Source organism: Morone saxatilis, unplaced genomic scaffold, assembly GCF_004916995.1.
Source record: "Morone saxatilis isolate NCDOM2014 unplaced genomic scaffold, NCSU_SB_2.0 Contig11, whole genome shotgun sequence".
Classification (NCBI taxonomy): Eukaryota; Metazoa; Chordata; class Actinopteri; family Moronidae; genus Morone; species Morone saxatilis.
Window position 1 is genome coordinate 15,178,015 of NW_023339663.1, and position 25,823 is coordinate 15,203,837.

Genomic DNA, 25,823 nt, shown 5'->3' on the forward strand with positions numbered 1-25,823 from the left:
GGACCCCCTGGATGGAAACAGGGAGTTTATTGATTAAATGACGGTCTGAAACAAAACAAAGAACCATCTTGTGCAGTTTTTAAAAACACCACTTATAATGAATACATTTTACCAAGCTTTTATTTTCACCTAAACTAGGACATGGACGCGTGTTGAATGACCTGAAACAGATTGTACTCCTGGAATAAGTGATGGGACACAGATTCATTCACTCACTGACTCCACCACCAGCAGGAGGCGTCGTGCCATTTAACCACAACTAATGAAGACGACGAAGAAGAAAGCTGGCTAAACCGTCTGCGCGCGCACACGACAGTAATCTTGAGGTAAAATGGCGACGGGTGCCATTTCCACGGAGTGCAAGAAAATATCAGAACTACGGGTTGTTGATCTAAAATCCGAGCTCAAGCGAAGGAACTTGGACACATCTGGCGTGAAGAGCGTCCTCCTGTCGAGACTGAGACAGGTAACTGAAAAAACGACGTTGATTTGTGGAAGAAAGAGCCGCTGAGCTACCGAGGCTAACGGGAGCATGCTAACGCTTTAATGCTAACGATGCTAACGATGCTAACGATGTAATGCTAACGATAGGTTATGTGGTCAGCTTTGTTTAGTTAACCATTTAAACGACTGCAGGCTCAGTTTACATTCAGACAACATTACATTTGGCAAGCACTTCACACACACACACTCTTGTAGGAAGAAATTAAATGTTTGCTACTCGAGCTTGATTAATTGCTGCGACGAAGTTGCGTTTCATTGTAACATTAACGATACACGCACTATTTGGGAAAACGAAAGGCCTGTGCAGACATGACATGTCAATAGTGCTTTCTGAACCTCTTGAAAGTGTCGATTTGTTCGTTTTCTTCACCTGACATTAGTGAATAGATTGCATGTGATTGGATTCAGCTTTGTTGTTAATTGGGTCGAGGACCACGCACATGTTCTATAAAGTCTACATTGAATAGATAATAATCTAATTTGTTCGACAGAACACGTTACATCACTGATGTTCATCCATGAAATAATCTCAGTTGATAAAGTAAACACGCTGGATGAATAGATTATGGTAATATATGGTATACATTTTGGGCTTAAAAATGAAAAAATGTCGCGTAAATCGTGTGACATTTAATGATTGAAGTCTGCCAGAAGATCTCTCTGCCTTTCTATCAGCAGAGTTTAAAAATACATTGAATTGTCTGAACATACTCGATATGAATTAATTGCCCCATGTGGTTTTCTGAATGATAAGATTCAATAAAGTCTTATCAACCCCAACACTGTTTAGATCTGAGTCCACTTTTCAATCCTCTTATTGAATCTAAATCTTTTTGAACCGCTTATCAGATATATGTAACGTTAGCTTTAGCTTTCAGTATGAGGTCACTGACATGACGGACTAAAACCTGAATTGAGTTAGCAGAAGAAAACCTCCCATTTAAAGCACAATTTGTGCGTTAGTTGCAAAAGAATCAGCAGTATGTGGTTTTAATTACTGATATTCTGGGCCTGCACATTGTCCTTCACAGGATTAAACATCTCACTTGTTGCACAAGCGATGTGATGAATGGATATAATCAATCGCATGTTGACACAAACATGGCGCAGGTTTAAATTAATTGGATTTATTTTTAATCTTGTATAATATCTAGCTCTCAGCTTATTCTGTCTTAGCAGGTGGATGAGATTGTTGTTGACTAGACAGTTGGTGACGGATGAAACAACCATAACCTACTTGTTTACTGTGCATGAACTTTATTAAATCTCTTGTCTTTTTAAGGCTATTGAAGATGAAGGTGGTGACCCAGAAAACATTCAAATCCAGCTTTCAACTGACACACCACCTCGAAAAGGTGGCAAAGCTAAAGGTAATTTTGCTTTAGATTTAATCAGTGTTCCTGAGCATTCTCTTTTTTTCATGTTGTACATTTTTAATTTTTTATTTATTTCACCTTTCAGGGAAAAAGGTGGATTCAGATGCGGACGCAGGGGAAGATGACTTGTTTTCCAAGGTGACTGGCACACATTTCTTTGACCTCTCTTGCCAAAATGGTTAGATATTATTGTGAGAATAAAATATTAGTGCCAGTTTTTGTACATAAACAGTTGGCAATGAATTGTTTACAACCAATGGTTTTTGATTACGTATGAGTCTGATCGCCATAATGAGATCTGTCTCCATGGTTTGTCTAAAGAAAAAAAAACCTGTTTTTATTTCAAAGTTTGGGTCACCAAGGGAGACCACACAAACATCTGTTCATTCCAAAAAAAAGACTGCCAGGAGGTCAGAGTGAAACATTGAATGGATGTAGATCTATGAAAGGAACGTGTAATTCAGACCTTTCTCTCTCCCATTTAACACACTTGAACTGATTGCAAAGCCACAAACTTGTTTCACACTGGTTCAAACTCCTTTTTGGCAGCCCTTAATTTTAAGCAACATTTTGGAGTTTTGTGATTTAAAAAAAATTAAAATAAAATAAAAATACGGCCCTTTTATTGGTCTAAAACTACTTTTTGTTGCTGTGTCTATTGCATTGAAATATTTGTTAGCTCACCTCAGTATTTTCTTTTCTAGGAAACGGAAGAGTACGAATCAGAAAAAGGTATGTAGGCTGGTACACTGGTACCTAATGCTAACATTAGGTCGTTTCTTTCTTACAGCTTACACTGATGACAAGAAACTCCTGGTAGAATGCATAACCTATATGTAGTGGTGTTTCATGCTTCTGCTAGCTACTGCATTATCTAGGTCACACTGCACTAAAAGGAGCACCAAGGACATGCTTAATGAAGACATTTCTGAAGACTGACTCAAGTTTTTTCTAATTGGTACACACATGAATCATTGGATGTCGGTTGCCTTGACCCAAGTACACAATTTCCTTGGATAACTCAAAATTGTAAAGAAAAGTTCTGTGTGCTTCAGTGGATTTCCCGTCGCCTCTGGCATTCAACTACATTCCCCTGGGAAACAAAGAGTGACGGTTCACAAACAAGATGACATTTTATGATGTCCAAAAAATTGGAGCAACGTGTTGAACTCAAGGATGATTGCACTTTCCTGTTGACATTTTACTTGACAACATTGGTGGACAGAACCAGTACCACAGGAATCACACACCTTTATTACAGGTTTTGTCAGGTGAGACGGCCGGTGAATGTGGCTTTGTTTTGGGTCAACTCAAGGACCGCTAGACTCCTCTAAACACGGTGTAAAGATGCAGGGATGTCAGGAGGCAACTGAAAGATCAAGAGACTTCATATATTCATTGCAGACATCCATCAGAGTCGCACATCTTGCTGCCCCCATTATGTGTGTAATGAAGAGATCTGACATACAGCGTGACCTAGAACTGGCAAGGACAGACTGTTGGGACCAATGGGACACACTTTTTGTACACAGTTGTGTACAGCTGACTGGACACATTACAGCAGGTTGGATATGATGATGCACAATCATTTTGTGTTTTGAAACCTCCTAAGACATTGATGACATTGATTATTGAAGAAATATTGGAAGATACTGAAGATATTTCCTAAAACTCAGATGACTTTCCATGGACTGATCAGCTGGAGATGCGTTTTGCGTGATGGGGGGAAAAAAATAAGTATTAACTGATGCGTTCCTCCTCATTAGAACTTTGTCACAAGATTCCCATCTGGAGAACTGCCACACATTGTAGGAAGCATCTGGAATTGCACGTTCAGTATGAATTGACTCTCACTTTACATGTGTCAAGAAATGAAGAGCACTGAATCACCACCCATTTTCAGTGAAGATTGTGTGTTTTGTGTCTTCCTGTGGTGTCTACGCCCTCGATGACCATTAACACTAAATGTGCTTTCTATTCTACTTTTTAGGTCAAGTAACAATCGACATGTCAATGTTAAAAGTTGTGTTTTTGCCATGTTTATCCTTATTAAATCCCTCAGATGTAACTGATACAGATGATGGTACTCGTGAAAATTCTAAGCCAGCACCCTGCGAGGACAGCCTCGCTCAGCCTGAGGCTGAGACTGAACCAGAGTCAGAAGCTGTGGCGGCTGAGGCTGATTCAGAGCCTGAGCCAGAGATGGATGGTGATGCTGAGGCAGAGCTGGATGCAGATGCGGAGCCAGAGGTCGATGCAGATGCGGAGCCAGAGATGGATGAGGAGGCCGACCCAGAGATGGATGGGGAGGCTGAGCCAGAGGGGGAGACCGAACTGGCTGAGATGGATGCTGAAGCCATGAATTCCTCTAAAGAAGCAGAGGACGATCACCTATCCGTCTCAATCCCAAATGAAGATGCCCTCACCCTAGATGTTGATGGTGACGATCTCCTGGAAACAGGTAAACATGTGAAACTTCCAGATCCAGAGGCCGAGAAGGGCACTGATGAGCCAGAGGCCTCTGCTGAGACGGGCCCAGATGATGATATGAAGGTGGAAGAGACGGAGGGCCACAAAGATGGTAAGAAAGATGATGGATCCAGGGGTGAGCCCACGAAGAAAGACAGCAGAGAGGCCTTGAAGAAAGCTGAAACGGGAGATAAAGACAAGGATTCTGGGAAGAAAGGCCCCTCCACTACTGGGGCATCAGGTCAAGCAAAGAGGTTTGTCTTTCTATGTCAGTTCTTTGATACTACTACCAAGTCCAACTCACTAAGAACGCAACATTGTGGGTAGCCTCAAGATTTCTTTTTGCCATAAGGGAAATGTTCACTGATGTACCTAAACCTGCCATTTACTACTTTGGTTTATTTTTCTGAAGTTGGTTAAATTGTGACGTTAACCAGGAGCTGAGAAAACACCTCTTATTTTGTTACTTTGACCTTTCCAGCAGTTTTAAAGCCTTTTCCAATTTCTACACAAGGCATTGTTAAAGAGCATTAGTCCCCATGATGGCAGTGTGTTTTTTTTTTTTTCTTTTTGGTCAAATGATTCGCTGTGAAGTTGAACAAACCTCCGAAGATTTCATTGGTCCAGGGAATAAATTGGCTGACAACCTGACCCATCTCACCACTGGAAAAGCAATGAAGCCTTTGAGACATTGGTTCAGATCTGCGCCTTGCCTACGGGATTTTTTTTCCTGAAAATTACCAAATACAGTGTTTTATTCCACTAGCTTGTTTGCCTGTCTCTTTACACCAGGGTTTTATTTACCTTCACTTATTTCCCTTGTTTGTTGTTGCAATATTTGCTTTGTAGCTCTTCAAGAGACAGAGACGGAAAAGCTGCAAAAGATGAAAAGGGTAAGAGTTATGTTCAACTGTTAAAACCCACGGAAGCCCATAACTCATTTGATTCAACTCGACGCAATGTTCTTTACTCTGTCAATGTGTGTAAACCTCTTCGTCAGGAGTCGTCAACAGTAGCAGCAACAGCAGCTCTTCTCGTAACTTGTGGGTGAGTGGCCTGTCTTCAAACACCAAAGCAGCGGATCTAAAGAACCTGTTTGGCAAATACGGGAAGGTAAATAACGGGTGCAGGTTTTTTTCGAAATGGTTGTTTCTTATTGTGAATATGTTTGAAAGTATCACCATAAACCTATGCTCAGTGTTGTAGAAAAATGTTGAAATGAAATTTGTTGCCAACAGGTTTTGAGTGCCAAGGTGGTTACAAACGCTCGTAGTCCTGGTTCAAAGTGTTACGGCTTGGTGACGATGTCTTCCAGTACAGAGGTGACACGGTGTGTCTCCCACCTTGACTGTACAGAGCTCCATGGACAACAGATATATGTTGAAAGGGTAAGTTAGGCAGCAGATGCTAAGTCAAAATTATATTTGAAGAAATCTCGATTGGTCTAATGATACCCTTTTTATAAATGAAAAAATTGTGGGCCTGTGTCATTTGTTTCGCTGCTGCTGATTTTCCAGGCCAAAAATGATCCGTTCAAAAAAGAGTGCTCAAAGAAGGAAGCAGAGGACAAAGCCGGTTCCAGCAAATCAAGTGATAAGCGCAGTTCCACAGGGATGAAGTTGACTAACAAGTGGGTGACAGACAAAGTTGAAAAGTGACTCTGTTGTTGATTGGAAGCACTGTTAACCTTTATGTTCTCTTTGCACGTAGAGCACAGCCATCATACAAAAAAGAAGACAAGAAATTGGATAAACTTTCAGAAAAGGACAAAGATTTATCCAAGAAACAAGAGACCAGAAGTGGAAAATCTGATTCCGTTTCATCAAACTCGGGACAGGATACTTCGAAGAAAGATGACAGAAAGCATGGGAGTAGGTTTAATTCCTCTTCTCGTCTCTAATTTAGAGAATCCAATTGAGTTCATCAGTAAGCATATGTATCTTTCTTCTGATTATTTGTCTTTTATTTTTCTCTAGGGGCAAAGAGCCCATGCAAGATGGCGGTGATGCATCATGCCAAAGGAGACTCAAATTTTGGCAAAATGAGACCTTTCAGAAGGGGGAGGTATTTTGATAAAGTAAGACTTTTTATTTGTATTTGAACATACAATTATATATTTAAAGCACATTGTAGATTTGCCTTCAGAGGATGTTAAATGAGATTGTTTCATACTTTTTTTTCAGCCTTTTGTCAATATGAATATCCAAAGGCGGCCAAAATGGTTGATTCCCCCTGAAGAGGTAACAAAACTCTTTATACCATGGACATATACCATAGTATTTACTTTTAACATGCTTTACCAATGAGTTATTTCTTTTTTAAAAGTTAAATTTCTATTGTCCCCTGCCTCAGTTTGAAATGATGAAAGAGAAACAGCGACCTTTTATTAACAAGGGGGAAGACATCCTGCCTTTTGAGAAGATGAAGGAGCAGAGGATGCGTGAACGGATGGCTCGCGTCGAGCGTGTCCGTAGAGCCGTAGAGTTGCGCAGGTAGGCTGGAGCAGCCCACAGTTTAGTAGATTTAAAATTCAGAGTTGCGTGTATGTTAAGACAATGTGTGTTTGTGTTTTTTTTTTTTTTTTAGGCGCCGCGAAATTGCTGAACGAGAACGCCGGGAGCGTGAACGCGTCCGTCTGTTGCGGGAGCGTGAAGAACGGGAGAACCTGCTCCGGGAGCGCCAGAGACTCGAGATGGAAAGACAAAAACTGGAAAGGGAGCGCTTGGAGAGGGAGAGGCTTGAGAGAGAGAGAGTCCGTATTGAACAGGTACAGTAAACACCATTCTGGATAAAAATCTTCAGGTTTTCTTAAACTCTGTCCATCTCGGATTAATGATTATGCAATATATGGTTAAGCAGTTGTTGTCCAGGATTTCAGGTGTGTTGCAGGAAAAAGGGATAAACAACTGTGTCCATGAGCAACAATTATATTATAGTCATTAATTGGCTTGTAATTTATTGTTTAAATTAATCCAGTTTACTTTGAGAAATCTGTTAAAGCCACTCAGAGTATGTGATTTTGTTACTGCTTGTCATTGTACAACGACATCCACATTTCTCAGTAATACATTTTAATCAGTGCATTTAATATTTCCTCTTTTAGGAACGGCGTAAAGAGGCAGAGCGCATGGCACGTGAACGTGAGGAGCTGCGGAGGCAGCAGGAGCAGCTCCGTTATGAGCAAGAAAAGAGGAACAACCTCAAAAGAGGCCGTGAAGTGGAACATGGGTATATACACTTTTGTCCCTCAGCAGTTTTGTGTTGATTGATTGAAAAAAGAAAGCTATTGATTATCAGTGAACCATTGCCATCATTTTTTTCCTTGAACTGAGGAACCAAGGTGAACTGAAGTACAGGCTCATAGAAATGGTAACAGAGAGAAACTGTTTGATAGCGTCCTAAATGTTTGGCTAGCACCATATGTGATTCAAAATTAGCATTGGTGGACAGATTAAGATCCATCTTAGTAACTAGTGGTCAATTTGAATTCTGGAACCAAAACTAGTGACCATTTCTACTGGTACAGTTAAGTAAAGTTCAGTTGTTTTTGTTTTTTGGAATTCACATTGACTTGGTCGGTTGTTGGCTCTTACCATTGCAGCTTTTGACTTTAAACCAAAACACTCTTTAAGCAAAGATGATGTGTTTAAAAAAGGATTAATTAATTACACCAGACTACATCTTGAACAAGTACCTGAACCTGATAACTAAGTATTGTCATCCAAGCTCATGACTCATGGAGTACGTCTGTATTTAATGTTTCAGTCGGAGAGACGATCCCTATTGGAATGGCAACAAGAAGATGCAGCCTGAGTCTGATGTGCGTTTGAACCAGGGCTCGAACTACAACCGGCAGCAGAACCGCTTTTCAAACTTCAATCCCAGAGAGAGGGGTCGCTTTCCAGAGGCTGCTGCGGAGCAGCCCAACACGTATGACAGGTACAGGTGTTTAAACTATAGGAATTGAGAAATTCCAACATTATTAGTCACAAGAGGCCCTTTTCACAGCAGGAATTTTGACACAGTAGGAAAAGTTGGGTTCAAAAAGGCTGTCCACACCAAGAACGATAACTATAAAGATCTGTCTGCAGCTTAATAGGAACTTGAATATGGATGACCTGCTACTGTACATTGCACAAAGAAACAAAAAGAACCAGAAGGAAATGGGTTCACGAAATTCTTCAAAGACAAGAGGAGTTGAGAGAATCCAACACTCTGTTGTAGTCTTCTGAAGACAGTGTATTAATAATTTGGGTTAAAAATCAGTCAAGTTCGAGACATCAGTAAGGACCAAGCAAACTACAACACAACAGACAGGTTGCAAGTATGTCTCAGTTACGTTTTCTCTTTTCTCTTATTTGTAATTTGTAATTTGCATTAATAACGTAATTAGCACTTACGGTAAAAAGTTCTATTCCACAATAATGTTCATCAAATTGCCGTGAAAATGATTCCAATGATTCATGTCGTTATAGTTATGGTGTGGACTCCACAATCCACTTTTAAAATGATATATATTTGCAGTTGCTCTTATTGTTCTTGGTGTTGACAGCCCGCTGGTCCTTAGGCTCTGTGTTTCTGGCCTAACAGGTTAACTGTTGCTGCACCGCCTTGATCATTTCACTTTTTGTGATGTCACTAATCCTATTTTGGTCTTTGTTTAGACGTAACCGGTTTGACGGTGAGCCAGAGGTAAAGAAGAGTCGCCCTGCTCCTCACAGAGAGGGCTCTGGCTTTGAGCGCTACCCCAAGAACTTTGAACCAGTCCGCAGAGCTGAGCCACCTCCTCCTCCACGCACCGAACTCCGGGAACCCGACCGCAGGGACAGAGATGAGAGGCGGCCTGTACCCATGCATGATCGCCCTATGGGAGCCAGAGCCACAATGCCTAGCATGTCGCACAACCGCTCACCCAGGGATGGAGGGCACGGATGGAAGAATGATACCGGGATAAACTCCAACAAGGGAGATTTACGGTAAATATGCTGTTTTTGAAAAAGAAGCATTATGCCATTTTCCCCCCCAATAAGTGAAAGCTAATTTTTGAATATCTTGCCTAATGTCATTCTGGGTTGAGCAGAGGACCTATGCGCATGCGTGCAGAGCGATCAGGCAGAGATGGTCCAGGCCCTGCACTTAGAGGAGGCTCCTCGTCCAGCCGTGGAAGGAGCAGCTTTAATGATCGAGACACGAGGCCCATGGTGATGAGTAATCAGGTCAGCTTACCTTCTGACTTAGAGCTTAAGTGAATTTCTTATGAATATCCTGTACAAAACAATTGATATATGAAGCTGTGGTCGGGTAAAAGTCCAAGTATTGCAACAAGGGCCCCCAAGATTCGTCCCATTTCTGTTGACATGGCAATTTCTCCATGTAATAAGAACTAAAACAAACTCATTGAACCAAAGTCTAAAGCATGGTGCAGTAGGAGTTTTCCAGCCTTTTTGCCAGTACCATGTCTATCGATAGGGCTGTTTGAGTTTGTGGGGGGAGAGTTAAAGAATCCTGTGAGCACCCAAAGAGGGCCAGTTCTCTGTCAGGACAGAGAGAGCCCTGTGGTAAACCTCAGGAAAAACGAAATTCTTAACCAAAATGGGTAGATTAGATGACAATTCCAAAATAAATGCAACATTGTACCATCATTGGACTTCAGTTTCTCCAGTCTGTGATAAATGTAAGGGTTGAATTTATGTAACATGACCATAGAGTAATGGAAACGATGAATCTATTTAAACTGAATAAACGTGTGTCTGCTGTGGATATGAGAGTGCAGTCCTCCATATTTTCTCAGGCAGCACAGCATTGATTTCCCTCTCCCAAACCTTAATACAGTGAATATGTTCAGAATCCAGCAATGCTGGGGCAGAGGTATGGTTATGGCAAAATGGTGTACATATCTAAATACTAGGACTCTTACAGATATGTTTAACTTGATAAAGAATCTTCAGTGAATTTGTGACAATTACACAATTTTGTGTAACAAAAGTATGACTTACTGATCTCGTAGCAAATGAAACGACAGTGAGGCATATGGGTTAATTAACAACATAAACACAACCTAAACTTTAGCTAGAAGGGGGGCAAAATTTAAGTGAGTCATTATCTGGATAGTCCCTATGCCAGTGCCCTCACATTAGCTGCCCAATATTTCTGCACCTTAAATTCAAGCAAATGTTCAGGAGGTTAAGAACAACCTTAACAGGGCAATCCTGTAAAAATATATATGCCCAGTAAGCATAAGTTTGCTTTTAGCCCAATTTTTTGTGTAACCAGAGATTTTACTGAATGACTTAATATATTTTGTCAAAGATAAGGAACACCCACTTCAGGATTCATTAAGGTAACGTGTAAATCATCAGCGTACATCCGAAGAAGGCATTCTTGCCAGGGGACAGGCAATCTCGCTCTTACACCCCAATATAGACTAAATGGGTCTGAGGAAATGTTGTTTGTTATTACAGAGGCTTTAAGAGAGCCATAAATCATTTTCATCCAGTCCACAAAGATCTTCCCAAAGTTTCAAATAAATAAGGGCATTTACTGGAGTCAGAAGCCTTCTGAGCATCCAGTGTCATGGCAGCTGCTGTGGAGTGTTTTTAGCCCAGTCAGAATGGATAATATTTAACAAATGACAAACATTGAAATTAACGATTGAATGTGTAATTGTTGCTATATGCCTATTTAATCTGGTGGCCAATACTTTAGTTAAAATGTTATGGTCAAAATTAAGCAAGGAGATTGGCCTGTAATTAGCAGGATCCGAGGGATCTTTCCCCTTATTCAATAACACATATGTTTGCCTCGTGAAGAGAATGTGGAAGTGTTTTTTTTTTTTTGTTGGTTTTTTTGCAGTTATCCTAAGTAAGAGAGGGGTTTAAAATCTGAAAATACATTTTGGGTTTTGAACTGTCAGACAACACAAGCAGTGTTGAACTATGGGTATTTTGTAAAAAACGAAAAAAACATTTCCCGTTTTCTGACACTCCCCCAAATCTATTAATGAATAACATGATGAAAATAAGCACTCTAGTAAGTTGCAGAAATGAAAATGTTCTTAGCGTGCCAGTTTTATTGACGTCAGTCTTGCGTCCGCAGCCATTCAGCTCTGGCCGGCAGGTGGTTGTGGAACGTCACAGCAGGGAGCAGGGTCTGAGGAAGGAGTGGCACGGTGGATCAAGCTCCCAGGAAAGGGGCTTCCCTGATAATCGAAGGATGGGAGACAGCCGGGGCAGCATGATGGCTCCTTCGAGGTATACAAAAATTACAAACAAATGAATATGAATTTTATGACCCCCTGTTCTCAGCAGTCTTAAATTTGGACTTTGTCTCTCTCTAGTCACTCTTCGTCTGGACTCAATCGAATTGTACAGATCACCAACAACACCATTCCCAGTGGTGGCAACGTGGGTGGGTTCAAGCCCTACAAAGGAACACCGCGGCAGTTCTAACTGCAACCAAAATCTGCCACTTTAAAGCACCTGAACATTTGAAGACTTTTCTGAACTCTTTATTTTTAGGATATCAACTGTTTTTAGGTGGCAGACTTGTAGCCACAAGGTTGATAACACTATTTTATTTCGTATAGACAAGTGTTTACCTCAGTGTAGGGTTTTCCTGACAGTTCCGCTGTTACCATTAAGCAACCCTGCGCACGTTTTACTTATATTTAGGAAGATCTTGTACAGCCCTAGGTCTTTGTAAGTTTTCAAGTGATGTTACCAACTTACCCTCAGATTGAGTGTTGTATGTACATTTTCAATAGCCCAGTGTCACACTCAGTTTTCCAGTGTAATATGTCTAATTTTAGTGTATTATAGAGCTCAAAGTGACAGGGATCATTCACTCATTTGAATGTTTCTCTGTGAGGAAACGGATGACTAATTATTTTGAAAAGTCATACTTGGTGTGGATGTCCTGTTTTTGTAAAGACTGGTTTGAATTTGCTAAAACAGTATCGAACTGTAAGCTAGCCTGCATTGTAGCAAAATACCTCTTACAGACTGAGGTTAATTACATACAGGCCTGTGTCTCTGAAATAAAATTACTTTCAAGTCTGTTTCTGCAGGGCAGTCAATGGTGTCAGAGTCCCTGAAAGGACCATTAATAGATTGTTTTTATATTTCCAAATTTGATTAAGCCTGGCAGTCAAATAATGGCTCAAATTCTGGCAGTTTTCACTCAGTTTGGAGCCTGTAGTATCAATTTGAAGACTTGATATTAGGACAGGTTATGTCTGTCATTTAACCTTTTGGTACAAGCTGGAAGTGCTTTGATGTCAACTGAAGTATTAAATCTGAAAAATCTGGGACACATCTGCACTTTGTTACGTATCTGACTAAACCATCACCTTAGACTTCCATATTGCTTCCTCAGTCATTTCAGGTTTATTTATTATTTCATTTAAGAGCTGTTTATGTTGGTTTTTTTGGGACCAAGACATCCAGGTCTGCACTGCATGTATTTAGACATTGACACACTCCTTACTGTCACACCTGTCAGAACTGGTTGATAAAGGTTGATTAAAATACAGAAACTGATAAGCAAAATGATTTGTGCTGATTGTCACTGTCGCCTCACTGCCTCTCCACTTATGGGCTGTTTAACTTTGTTACCTGGGGTAAAAAAAAATTGTAGTTTGGACCCCCATCTACCCCATCTTCTGTGTATGTACGCTGTTTATTTCCAAGCTTTCATCTAGTACTGTACACACTGCGGTACTTGTCAGCTTCATATTAGTCCAGAGAGCCCTATGCTGCAGTAACACTGCCTGTTGTGTGTGTCAGTCATTCTATGGTAATTTGATTAAACATAACTTAGGAATATGTACCATGTGTGCATAATGTTAACATAAACAATTAAAGTCTAAGAAGGCACCTTTTTCACCTCAAAAACAAATGAGAGTAAATCTGAGGGGCTTTTGAAGGGTCTGGAGAACTGTCGTGGAATTTTAGATTCTCTTCGTCTTTCCTGCTGAATCCTCCAAGGTCTGGTGTCACTGGGGGGTTTATATGAGCGTCGATCTTCAGGAGAGTTCAGTCAGTCCACATGCTCAGACAAAGGATGTTCTTCAAAGTGATGAGGGGCTCATTACAAACGACAACAAGGCAACTATTGATCTTAGTCTTTTATTATCCTGGTACTTCTAATCAGGTTGAATGTCCCTCGTCTATAAGGCATTTTGTTATATATATATCACCAGATACATTATGTGACTGTAATGTGAAAGGCTACATACATTATTTGGTCATTTATGTAAATAGATGAACATTGAAATCAACACAAATGAGTAACCTTCCTTATTCACAAACGCCTTCCTTTCGCTTGTATGTTTTATGTGAACTATAAACACAATGGGCCGTACAGTGGAAATGATATTCTTGGGGTAGTTACTAAAATTTTTACTCTGCATAACTCTTCAGTCCACAATATACATGCACCACAAAGTAAAATCTGGGAGTTTGATATTGTGTTAAAGAATATGTCTCCCTTTAGATTGTTCAGCAGTCTGGATGTGTGTCTCATACAATAAGAATGAACATTTCCCTCTGCTACATAGATGACAACACTCAAGCCTTATAAAGCAGCCTTTTTTCCCTGTTTTGTTGTAAAAGTCTGAGCATATTTGAAAAGTTGTGTAGTTAAATGATGGACTGGAAAAGTAACTACCTGAATTAGGGGTGCACCTACACCATTTTTTTGCTGATTGGTTCGAGTACCAGTGTTTTCTTCAGTACTTCGTAGACGAACGCGTCAATTCAACAATTCAACAGCCATCCATCTGTTGCTGTAATTCATTCCTTTCTCATCGTCTGTGAGCCGTGTCCTGGTACTCAGGCCTTTGTACTGGTATAGGTGTACCGCTAATCTGAATATATCAAATTGCAGCAAGTTCTATTAACGTGGTACTATTTTTTAACAAATGTACTCGTTCCTTTTAAGCCAAAATGTTTAAACAGCCCTTTCATACTTTTACAAATTAATATTATTCAGCTGGCTTAAGCTTCCGCTACCACCTTCAGATAATTCTTTTGGCCATTATTCAGTTGTTTTTTTTAAAAGGTACCCAGAGAACAATAGCACTCTTGCACAATTTATGTTCTGTATAAAATGAGGTATGTTTCTCTTCTGTTAGTGCATATCAATGTAACAGTGCAAAACCAAATTACGACAACAATTTGTTCAACAACCACCTTGTCAAAACACAAATTTTACAGCATTTACCCCACCATCACTTTTACATGGCATACAAGAAACCACTTTGAGACACTGAACACACAATATCCTTCTGATTGATTCATTTTAGAAACTAGGGGGAAACAAACACATTACAACAAAAAATATCAAATTCTGGTAATAATGACTAGGGATAGCAAGCTAATGCACAGTAGTAGATCTGAAATAATGATAAAAAAATGTGTGCCATGTGTCACTCTGCCCTCTTTTCACTCATACAAACAACAACCAACATAAAATGTTCCATATCAACTCAAAACTGCCCTAAGTGAAGTTCCATTTTTTTTAAACTTCCACTGGAATGTTTAATCAGCATGTTCACTTGACGGGCCAATGAATGAGTGAAACTCACAGAAAGACAGACAAAAAAACACAAAAACAAAAATGTTGCCAGAATGCCTCCCACCTCTCCCTTCTTGCTTTCACCTTATGTTTATGTTTATTTATTCAAGCTGCATGGGGAAAAAAACTGCTAAGGAGTCAATGAAATGTGTACATAATTAACAATATTCCTTAACCATGTGCAAGGAGGTTTTTATTTTTCATCAGGTAGTCCAAGTTAACGCGAGAAGAGCAGCTTAAGTCGTCGTTTGAGTGAGACGTTCAACAATGAGTGTCTTAAATAATATAGTGTTAAGTTCTTCAAAGTGTCAACATAGTTGTTGTGTGTACACATACACGAGATACTTAAAGTTGTGACTGAAAAAGTGACTACAGGCCGAGGAACTGTGCCGATACGTAGCAGACACTCGAGGATATGTCCCTTCAGAAAAGGCCTGAGAGTATTTCTGATGTTCATGTGGAAAAAAAATGCATGGATTGTCTCATTCAGGGTAATACGCCTGTTTCCTTTTGTCCTATAAATTATGTTGAAATGTTGTAAGGCGTTATATATATATATATACAAAACATAGCCTTGTTAGGGCCAAACAAACATGGAGCTTAAGACTCCAGCCATCACATGAAGCCCATGAGAGAGGGGTTCCCACACAGTAGATAGCCCTCTGCCTTGATGTAATCGTCCTGTCCTAATGACCACTTTACAAGCACTGCAAAAGACCTCCCATGACAACTATCTCCCTCAGTCTGTAACAGAAGGCTTGAGTCAAGGCATCCAATTGGAATGTATAGATAGAAAAAGTTTCTCAGGAGGCAGTCCCATGGTACAATAATGGCACAGACCACTAGCTAAATTCCATTATAAGAATGCATTAGATAAATATGTACATCATGTGTTTGCACGCTCAATGCTGCAGTGAAATGCACACGAGTTAAAAAGTGATACCAAAGAATTGCAGTATTCAGAGTGCATGTCCTACGCAACTCAGGACCGCTCAATTTGTGGACTAGGCTTTATTTTCCACAGGTAACAGAGGAATTAATGCCTCTCTGATCTGACAGAGAGGCTAATGTAACTTTCTACAGCGTGACACAAGTCCGGTTCCCAACATTGTGTGGGAGTGGAAACATCACAGATTTCAGGGTTTGGATTCATGTTTGTGGAAAAGAAGTAGTACATGTTCACAAATAATAATTGAACTTTCCTAGTTTAAAGAAATATCAAATGCAAATTACTGAATTCTGTGGTATTCCTTTTCAAAACCTGGCTGCAGTGGAACTTCTACATCCAGAAACTAACAGAGGAGGTCACACGCACACTGCATCTCTTTAAGACGTTGCCAGAAGAGACAATGAGAAAGAAAAAGGTCCATAGACTCAAAACCGGGTGCCATCTAACACGAATCTCGTCTGACAAAAGCTAGTTGTGTCTCACGCACAAACATCCGATTCAGACAAATTCCTCAGTTAAAATCTGCAACGTTATTCTCAGTTTGACTGTCCAAACGTAGTTTTTGTGAAACAGAATCACAACATAAAAGACATTAAATGTCCAAAATTTGTAGCTTAACTAATACAGCGTAAAAGTTTTGGCTATTTCCAAATTGAAACTTGTTACATAAAGCGATGCTCAGTTAATGAGACATGTATACCATACGCCATTATACCACGTAGCACACATGTACTGTACATACCATACACATGAAAACAGACACACGTTCACATTCAGACAGAGCAGAATACAACACTGCCATACTCTGGTAAGGCAAAAATCTGAACAGGGCAAGCTGTGATGAGTATTGTTAGGTAGCTACAGTATCTGGCAGCTATCTGGCATTATTTAACCCTTAAGTACATAGTGTTTCAGAGGGGACACAAATAGTGTTACACTGATTTCCAACAGGCAATATTATGAGAAAATCCCTCTCAGCTTACAGACAAAAATAAAACCTCTCCCAAAAGCTACCTTGTACACATATACATAAATAAAATGTGAATCTTGGCATCTAACTTAACAAACTCAACGAAAACCAAAAAAAGTGGGTCTGTCTATATATACGTTTTGTAAATATTGATACGTACAAAAAAAAGCTTATAATCTGCAATAACGAAAAAAGACAATGAAATGAATGGTTTCTTTTTTGGAAAAGAACATGGCGAGAGGGTGACGTTTTGTTTCTTCAGATTATGTCTTTTGCTATAAAACATACCACCCCGAATAAACTAGACCCCACATCACAAATATAGTGCACTGTGCAACTTGTAACAAAGTTTGGCCGACTCTATGAAAGATACGGGGTAGTTGTCGTTGTAGTGTCCCTTCCTCTGATGTCCAGGTTCCACTGAGGAAAGAGGATAGCAGGCACCAGTGGTTTGGGAACAGCAAATCCTCCGTTAGTCTCGTCGCGCCTCGCCTTAAATGTCTCCTTCCCTTGTTTGTCGTCAAGTGGGGGCTGCGCGATGTCTGTCCAGTCCATGGAGAAACAAATGCTGTCCCCTTTCTCACAGATAAGCAAATGCACAAAACACTCACACACACAAACTCACACAGACACGCTGTATGTTACAAAATAACACATTTGTCTTTATCCTTCGATTCTTTCTTGGCTTTGCGCTCCCCGCTAGAGGACTGTTTTCCCGGGCTTGGTGTGGTTCCGGCTGCTGCCGCCGTCCCAGCGCCGGCTGCTGCTCCGCCTGCTCCCGCACCTCCTCTGTCCGCCTCGTCCCCCTCTGCGGGCTCATGCTGGCCTTGCTGCACAGACAGGACCGAAAATTCATAGATATGTATTTTACAAGCAAAGTGACTTATTGCTCTGAAGTGTAAATTAATTATGTATTAGGTCATGTTTGAATAAATGTAGCAGCATACCTTACATTATATAACATAACCTTGTAACTCCTCACAAATTCAGGCTCTATCATTCATTTAGTTTCCATTTTTATTTATTTCATTTCTTTTAAATTTGTTGAATAAAATAATAGTAAGAACATGTCAGAGAAGCTAAAAAGACCCCAAAGCTTCTTTAGAAAGTGCACTACCACACTGGTTCTAAGCATTTTAGCCCGTGTGTGTGTGTGTGTGTGTGTGTGTGTGTGTGTGTGTGTATAAAATAAAGAGTGAAAAGAACAATTTCTCCAATAGGGGATTAATATTAGTATAGTATATATCTTCTTCTTCTGCTGCTTCTTCTTCTTCTTATATAATTTATAGAAATCATTTATTTTGATATTGACTGTATATCTCACATATCTGAAACAAGGAGATTGTCACAAGCACCTAAGCAGCGCCTGTGTCCTGACCTCACACTGAAGGGTGGCAGCATTCATACTCAATTCCTCCTTTATAGCTCAAACTGTCTGATGCAGACATCCATCTGTTTATAAAATGCAACATCTCCCCTCTCTGCTACAATAAATGTTCTGTATTTGTTCAGTCATACGTCTCCTCCCTCTCCCACCTGCTCCCATCTTCCTCAACCCCTCCCTCTTCACCTGTGCTGCTGCTGCAGCTGCCGCAGCTGCCTGCTCCTGCTCCTGCTCCTGGTAGTACTGGGAGGCTCGTCGGTCCTCCTCCTCCTGAAGCTTTTTTGCCAGCTCTAGGTCACTGATGCCCTCTGGGAGTTGCTCCCACTGTAGGTCCTGGCTTTGCTGCTCTTGCTGCAGTGACAGTGCCATCAGATAGTCCTGACATGAACACGCACAAAGAGAGAGAAAGACTTGATGATTTATGAGCGAAGCTGTCAATGTGACGCTTAGGTATATATACTGTGCTCTGATAGCCTATACACGGACCAATCCACGCACAAGCACAGCCGTAACCCACAACCACAGCTCCTTACTTATTCACTGACCCATTTGTGTCTGTCCTCATTCATTTCCATTTGTAGCACTATCTTCATTATTCTTTTGTAGTAATTAGTTGTGCTGCGTAAAGGTCCTTTATGCTGGTGTTATCCATTGTATTATGTTCAGTATCTTCTGTTATGTTACGTACTTTGTTCCTGCAAAGACCCAATTTCCCCCCTGGGATAATTACAAGTTTTTTCCAATCTAACTGAACTGATTATGAGTGCAGAAAATTGCCTGTATAGATTTTTTTTTTCACACCAAACCTAATTTGAAAATAAGGAGGGCTGAGCCTGAGTAAGCAAGTAGAATAAAAAGTAATAGCCCCCATGTTCTTGTCTAGTCTGTGTGTGTGGGAGCACACAATTTGTCAGCAAGCTTTGTGTCGGGACCATTTTGGCTGAGCAGAAAGCTGTGAAACCAGTATAAATGCCTGGGGGACATAAACCCAGTGCACTGTGGGCCAGTATGGAGAGCAAAGCATGGATGAAGGGGGCTGGGAGGTGGAGGTGCCATGCAGTGCTGCCATGTGCTTTTTTAGGCTGTCGCGTTTGTCTAAAAACCTGGTATTGGGAGCTATAACGCATCTATTATTGAGTAACTTTTTTTTGCCTGGGATGGTGTACAGAGGATTTTTTTCCCACTGCTGTTTCCATGGATTCAATGTTGTGTGTTTTGTTTCCTTTTTTCTCTCATTTCTGTACAAAAACCAGGTCACTCTGAGGGATGTACAGTGAAGACCAGTATGTCATAACTGGTCTTGTATCCTGTCTTGAGTTTTGTAGCACACTGGTAGTGTGAAAAGCACATCATGATTAAAAACATCATGGTTTTTGGAGTGGGTAATTGCTGGTTCTGCTAGTCTTGCCTGCATCAGTGCTCAGACCTGGTCTATCTGATCCTGCTGGCCTCTGTACACAGTCTCTGGATCAGAAGGAGGCCGCAACCGGAACTCGGAATCGCAGAAGTTGCCGTCTCCGTCGACGTTGTGCAGACTCTCCCAGACGACCTTCTCCTCTGTCAGGAAACCCTGGTCTGTAACCAGGAGGTACAGCTGGCCCTAGGAAACAACCCCATACACACATCGGATTAGTGTCACAGTATATATACATATACATGCATATTCTAGTGTTAGTACACACCCACATGATCTGTATATGGTTGTTAATCAGGTGTGATTGTACACACATAGATTTGCAGCTGAGAACCTGGTTGTCATGATTCTTTGCCTGAGGGTTATAGGTGATACACGCAGCTTTGCTTACATTGGCAACTACAGAGTACTATTCAAAATAAAAGTAAGCAAGCTCCACTTCCCCTCCTGTAGATAACAGGAAAGGTCTGTCTGGGCTGCAGTGATATGGCGGGCCAGCTGTGGGCAGGGGGCTGTTAGAGGTGGGATGCAGACGTGTATGTAATGAATGGGACCTCCCAATGTTGTATATCTATAACACATAAATACGTAGCTGTCGTCAGTTTGAGGAACACGTTAAAGCACGTCTGTGCAGTGAATACTTTGGGAAAATACTGAGGAGCTTTTGTGTATAGTAGATGGTAACACTTGATAGTAAGTTCTTTTTCTTTATCTACTGCAAATAATAGTTACAAATGTTGAAGCACAGTGAAATATGACTAAAAGGCTTTATATAAAAATCAACTATTCATTAAAAAATAAGTAAGAATTTGAAGCATTTCTTACTGAATAGCGCACAGTGAAGCATTTAATTAAAGCGATATCTGCTGATATCTGTATGAACATTAGTAGAAAAACGGAAAGTAATCTGCCTTTACGTGGTGGAGACTTCTGTCAAAATACCTATTAAAATATTACACACAGGAAACAGTAGTTGTTCCTGTAAAAGTAAAGGGCTTCAAGGCATTTGTCATTCACTGGAGGGACAGTTCATAACATATCCTGACCTATTTAGGTTGCTGCAATTTCAACAGTGAGCTCCATGACAGATGTTTCTCAATCTAACTCACAAATAATGTCAACAGTTACTGTACTATTACACTACTACTGAAGTACTTTTTTTTAGTGTTTACCTTGTATTTGATCATGGTGCTGAAGTGGTTATTCCTGAAAAATACACAGAGCTCTCCCTCCTGTACAGTGGATGTGAGCTCACATAAGCCGTGGTACGTCAGCTGAGTGGCTGTGCTGTTCAGGAACTGCTCTGCCACGATGCCTAGGTCCAGAGAAGAAACATACAGGAATACAAACAAGGAGAGACTGAACTCACTATTTATTAGCAAATGTAGAAACATGGACCCATGATGAGTCTTATATATTTATTTTTATTGAATCTAGTCCCTGTATTTTGCAGAATATACAGACAGATTTAAAATGGACCATTTAATTGAGTGATGGTGCTTTTATTTTGATAAGCTTCACCTCTGAGTAACTACAGTCGTTCTGAAGATAATCAATTATTTAGCACAGGAAAGTGCAAGCATAACTTCCATTTGTTACTTGTAAATTACCTCTTTTTGATTTACAAATGTTTTCATCGTGAGACCACAAACTACTGCATGAGCAATTAAAAATCAAGCTATCCTTTAACTATCTAACATAGGTCACTATTTGGAAAGCTCTGCTGTAATGTCCATAGCCGTTATCTGAATATTCAATTGACTCCGTGCTGCTGGAAGTGGTCACATTTACTATAGTGAACTCAATATAGGCTGAGAGGCAGATGGCGAGAGACATCTGTAAGACAGAACAGCTTTCAGTTTGGAGCAAACACACATAAATTCAGAGAGATACTCAAACAGACAGAAAGATAGTCTACCCTAGAATGAGCCACAACATTTAGAGACGGACAGAAAATAAAATAACTACTGAATACTTGCTATTAAATGTTTAACCGCATTAAAGCATGAGTAGTAGTAGTAGTTTTCTCAGAATTATATCAGTCTATTTAAAGTGGCTGCAAATTCATCTCTTCAGGCGGTGATGGGTAGCGTCATCATCAAACAACTTAAATCAATCATCTCTGTGCTACAAATGCAGAAATACAATAGAAAGGAGTGAATCTCCTGTATCAATTCAACTGAGGCCTCTATTTGTTGACTTGGCAGCAGCCCAGCAGACAACTACTCAGGAAGCTCAGTGTTGAATGAGCAAATATTTTTAGAGGAGAAGTTACTGACAGCTGGTAAGAAAACTGTGCGCTGTGGAAGTAGGTCATTGTATGAGTGGCCACATATATGTCCTGGTTTTATTTCAACGTAGTCTTATGTGCAGTATGCAAGTATGTACCAGTCAGCCCAGTAAACATATCTCATGTAATGAATGTGCCATTGAATTAATATTGTACTTGTGCCACTAGATATATGGATGACTTTGGTTCTTTTTCTCTACCTCTAAGTACACAAGTGGGGGGAGAGAAGAGATGAGGGGAGACAGGAAGGGAGTCAGGCAGGTCAGAAAATAGAGAGACTGAAGAGAGAGCACTCACCTTCCCCTGCCAGCTCGCTGTTGTCTGACTGTTTGCAGGATATTATCTTCTCTACCAGCTGGTTGTAGCTGCAGTTACCCACTGCCTTGACAATGTCATGCATCTGCAAACAAAGATAAAAACTGTGGGAAAGAACATTCACCAGGCTTTGCTGCTGTTTTACTAAAAAAAAACACAGCAGATTTATACAAAATGTATAATGGAGAGGAACATTCTGGTGAAAGGGGTCCATACTGAAACTACAATCACTGTGTAAATGTTTTGGTACAGTTCAACTGAACTCTGGTGAATTTACTTGTTAAGTATCTTTATTTTAGGTTGGTGTGAACGCTGTCATTTAAACACTCAATGAAACAACTGCACAAAGAGCACCTCAAAATGAGGTGGTGTGCTTCCAAGAGAACTATGGAGCTGTTTATGGTGGGAATGTAAACCAGACCAACCACAGGACACTGTAGTGCTGGATGTGAATTTAAAACCTAGACTGCTACTAACCCATCAAGGAAGTGATGTGTAATCATCCAAAATCATTTGGGAACCACAATAACATGTATTTCTTGGCAGTTACTGCATCCAACCCAATAAAACAGGGGTTCCATCATTTTCAAGTTTCAATCATGACTAATAATGCTCATGACCACCTTTTATTTCTAAGAACTAGATAAGATATATAAACCCATCAGGTGCAATAACATTCAGTCACCAGAACAGACATAGTCTACAGTGTTTTTGCTTTCCCCTGTGGGTTCATGCAGCACTGATGACACAGGATAACAGTCACAAAAGAAATAGTTACCTGTGCACATGACATCATAATTACATCTCTTGGTTTGTTTGTAACAAATAAGGGTTAATGGAAAACAGACAAAAGCTAGACAGCAGCAATGAACCCAACTACACACGTGAAAGCGACCTCAGACATTTGAAAGAGACGTGTCGATGATAGACCAGTGTACAATAAAACAAGTTGGTTTCAGGGAGGTGAAGAGAAACAGCAGTGATGATGAGTAAGGTTAATTTTACCTGAGGGTCAACCAGCCAGCCGTGGTAGAGAGGGATGTCCAGCAGATCAAACACAATGCATTCTGGGGTGTACTCGAAGACTCGCACCCCTGTGAACTTCACATTCACGTCTAGGCCTGTCTGCAGCTTGTGCAACACTGCCATAGCATCACTCATGTTCTACGAGAGAGGAGAACAGTTCAGATTTTATTTTTAAAAAAAAACTGTGTGATAACAATGCAGCAGAGGGATTAAACAATGTGAGGTTCACTCAAATTCTCAAAACTGCTGTTTGCCTGTGTATTGTGCACAACAATATACAGAACCAAAGGCTGTGTCCAACCCAGCTGTTTTCATGTGCTGTGAGCTGTCTTTATCTGTTACATTATTCCTGGCTGTCTGCAACATAGCTAGAGCTATCAGGGATTGATTTTTATATCTTTAGAGGAAACCATTAGCTGCCATTCATTCCTGGATGATAAAAAAAATACTTCTACACACTCACACCTTTAGTTTTGTTAAATATTTCTATAGTTTCTCCAGTGTGACTTAGTTGAGTGCTTTCATATTTATTGCACTTATTAGGTTTTGCTCTGCTTACTGTCAATCAATCTTCAACCACAGGAAGAAATGGAAGTGTCTGCCAGGAAACCATTTGATATTACATTTATCTGTAAGCTCTCAGGCTCATCATTGTGAGACATGATATTTCCCTTTGATAATATTACCAAGGGGGTGGACAAAATATCAGGAACACTTGATAATATAGTGCACTCCAATAGCCCTGCAATGAACCCTATCTATATTGTGACTTTATTTCCGATAGTAGACAGTAGAGACATGGCCCACAAGGTAACCACTAAAATGCTCAATTTTTGGTACAGTCTTGTCAGACAGACATGATCTGTTTTTTCCACTGAAATCACAGCCTATTTTCTCATACTTCCCCAAGGCTCAACAAACCACTACAGAGCTCATCCTACAGCTTAGATCTCACTAATACCTCTAGCGTTGGTCAGAATTAGTAAAGAAGGTCAGTAGAGCTCCTCAACAGAACAATTATAAGTTCAGGTAAAATGGATGGGTAACACATTTTATTTATTTATTTATTTATTTATTTATTTATTTATTTATTTATTAAGTATGTCCAGATTATGGGAGATGAGTCACTGTAGCAGAAGATAAGCATTGACGTAATTATTAATAAATCACACACACACACACACGGGCCGAGTTGTGATATCAGGAAGAAAATACAAGAATCTTCAAAGCCATCAGAATCTACAGAGCTCCATGATATGTACCAGACAGACAGGGCTCTGTGGATAATGAAATGTAGACAGAAATCAATCTACCTGCTGTATATACGGTATCTATCACACCAGGGAAGTAACGTTACACAAAATTAAGCCTGAAGGCATGAAGATGCCCGGGGCAGGTTCACCATCTTATTTTGATACTTTTATAGCAAAACCCAGAGCCCCCTTCAAACGGAGAACACAAAGTGGTGTAAAAGAAAGAGCTGTTCTTGATTTAATTCAGCAAAACCATCCTGAAAAACTCAGACAGACCCCTGGACCTATTTTAAAACAGGAGCCTGGTTGAAATAGTAGAAAACTGTGCGCTTCCTTTGTTAATAATACACAGAACCTGAGTAAGTATTGCTTCACCTCTCTTTGGCCTTCAGCCGTCTGCAAAGAACTTAAATTCTTTGTGAACCTCTGCAGTCCACTCCATAACAGCTCTTTACCGCCTTACCAGTGTTTTCTACATGAATGCACAGCGGCAGAGGCTGGCTGGCTAAATAGCATCAGTGGTACCAATTCCAGTGTTTCATTAAAACAAATCTACCACTAGGTTCCTGTGGGTTTTAATTGGATTGGTTTTAATTTGATTTGTCTTCTCTGGTGTCCATGTGGCCGAATGTGAGAAACCATGCCGTGCAACTTTTTTGCTTTTTACAATAACATCAGAACTTTGTAATCTGAGAAAGTAAAATCAGGACTAAGTAATATTCAACTGGCCGTTAACTGTACAGTTGGTGGTTTTATCTTCTTCTGTCCATATGCATCCAAAGTGTGTGTGTGTAAAACTGATTTTATTGGTCAAATGTGAAAATGACACAGAATTTTAAGTCTATACCTAACATATCATCACACTTTGCTTTGTCGCAATTTTTAAGAAATAACGTTGCAGTTAGTCTGCTTTGCTTTGCAAAATGTGATGGCATACATGTTGCCAGCTGCATTGTTCTAAAAGTCAAATGGTTTGACTTTGAAATTATATTTTTTTCTATTTTTATCTCTGGTAGCAGAAGAAAAGACTGCAAAGAATATACATATACATACTTAGAAAGAATTGTTTATATTTTGAATCAGTGTCTTAAAGGTTGAAGGGAGTTAACCGTCTGTGACAACCATTCATCCTTAAATTATGAGTGAGGATTTTTATCAGCAGACCAACCTTTTACTGCGCTGTGTGAACATTAGAGAAAGTACTTTATGCACACATCACATCATATGTATGCCATATAAGTCACATGTATGCACACACCTGAGAACCCATCAGACTAAATTCTTGCATTCAGCCTCAG

The 25,823-nt window shown here is 40.2% G+C and overlaps 2 protein-coding genes across 2 annotated transcripts in view; one reads left to right on the forward strand and one right to left on the reverse strand.

Annotated features, from left to right (window-relative positions):
• The first annotated feature begins 325 nt into the window (after positions 1-325).
• Positions 326-12,898, forward strand: sltm (SAFB-like, transcription modulator). The gene is made up of 20 exons (XM_035651698.1): positions 326-466; positions 1,787-1,874; positions 1,966-2,018; positions 2,585-2,612; positions 3,943-4,603; positions 5,199-5,242; positions 5,350-5,462; positions 5,588-5,737; positions 5,867-5,979; positions 6,060-6,220; positions 6,326-6,426; positions 6,533-6,589; positions 6,702-6,841; positions 6,936-7,116; positions 7,453-7,577; positions 8,115-8,288; positions 9,014-9,325; positions 9,430-9,565; positions 11,445-11,599; positions 11,686-12,898. Exons 1-20 carry the CDS (start codon positions 332-334, stop codon positions 11,795-11,797), a joined length of 3,039 nt encoding a protein of 1,012 aa, XP_035507591.1. The 5' UTR covers positions 326-331; the 3' UTR covers positions 11,798-12,898.
• Positions 12,899-13,469: 571 nt separating this feature from the next.
• mindy2 (MINDY lysine 48 deubiquitinase 2) overlaps positions 13,470-25,823 on the reverse strand; it is a 19,514-nt gene continuing 7,160 nt past the window's right edge. Inside the window, exons 4-9 of the mRNA XM_035651699.1 lie at positions 23,252-23,410; positions 22,229-22,331; positions 20,814-20,956; positions 19,654-19,827; positions 18,414-18,605; positions 13,470-17,673 (exon numbers count right to left, since the gene is read on the reverse strand). Coding sequence (XP_035507592.1) covers positions 17,485-17,673; positions 18,414-18,605; positions 19,654-19,827; positions 20,814-20,956; positions 22,229-22,331; positions 23,252-23,410 — 960 coding nt within the window. The 3' untranslated portion in view covers positions 13,470-17,484. The remainder of the gene's footprint in view (positions 17,674-18,413; positions 18,606-19,653; positions 19,828-20,813; positions 20,957-22,228; positions 22,332-23,251; positions 23,411-25,823) is intronic.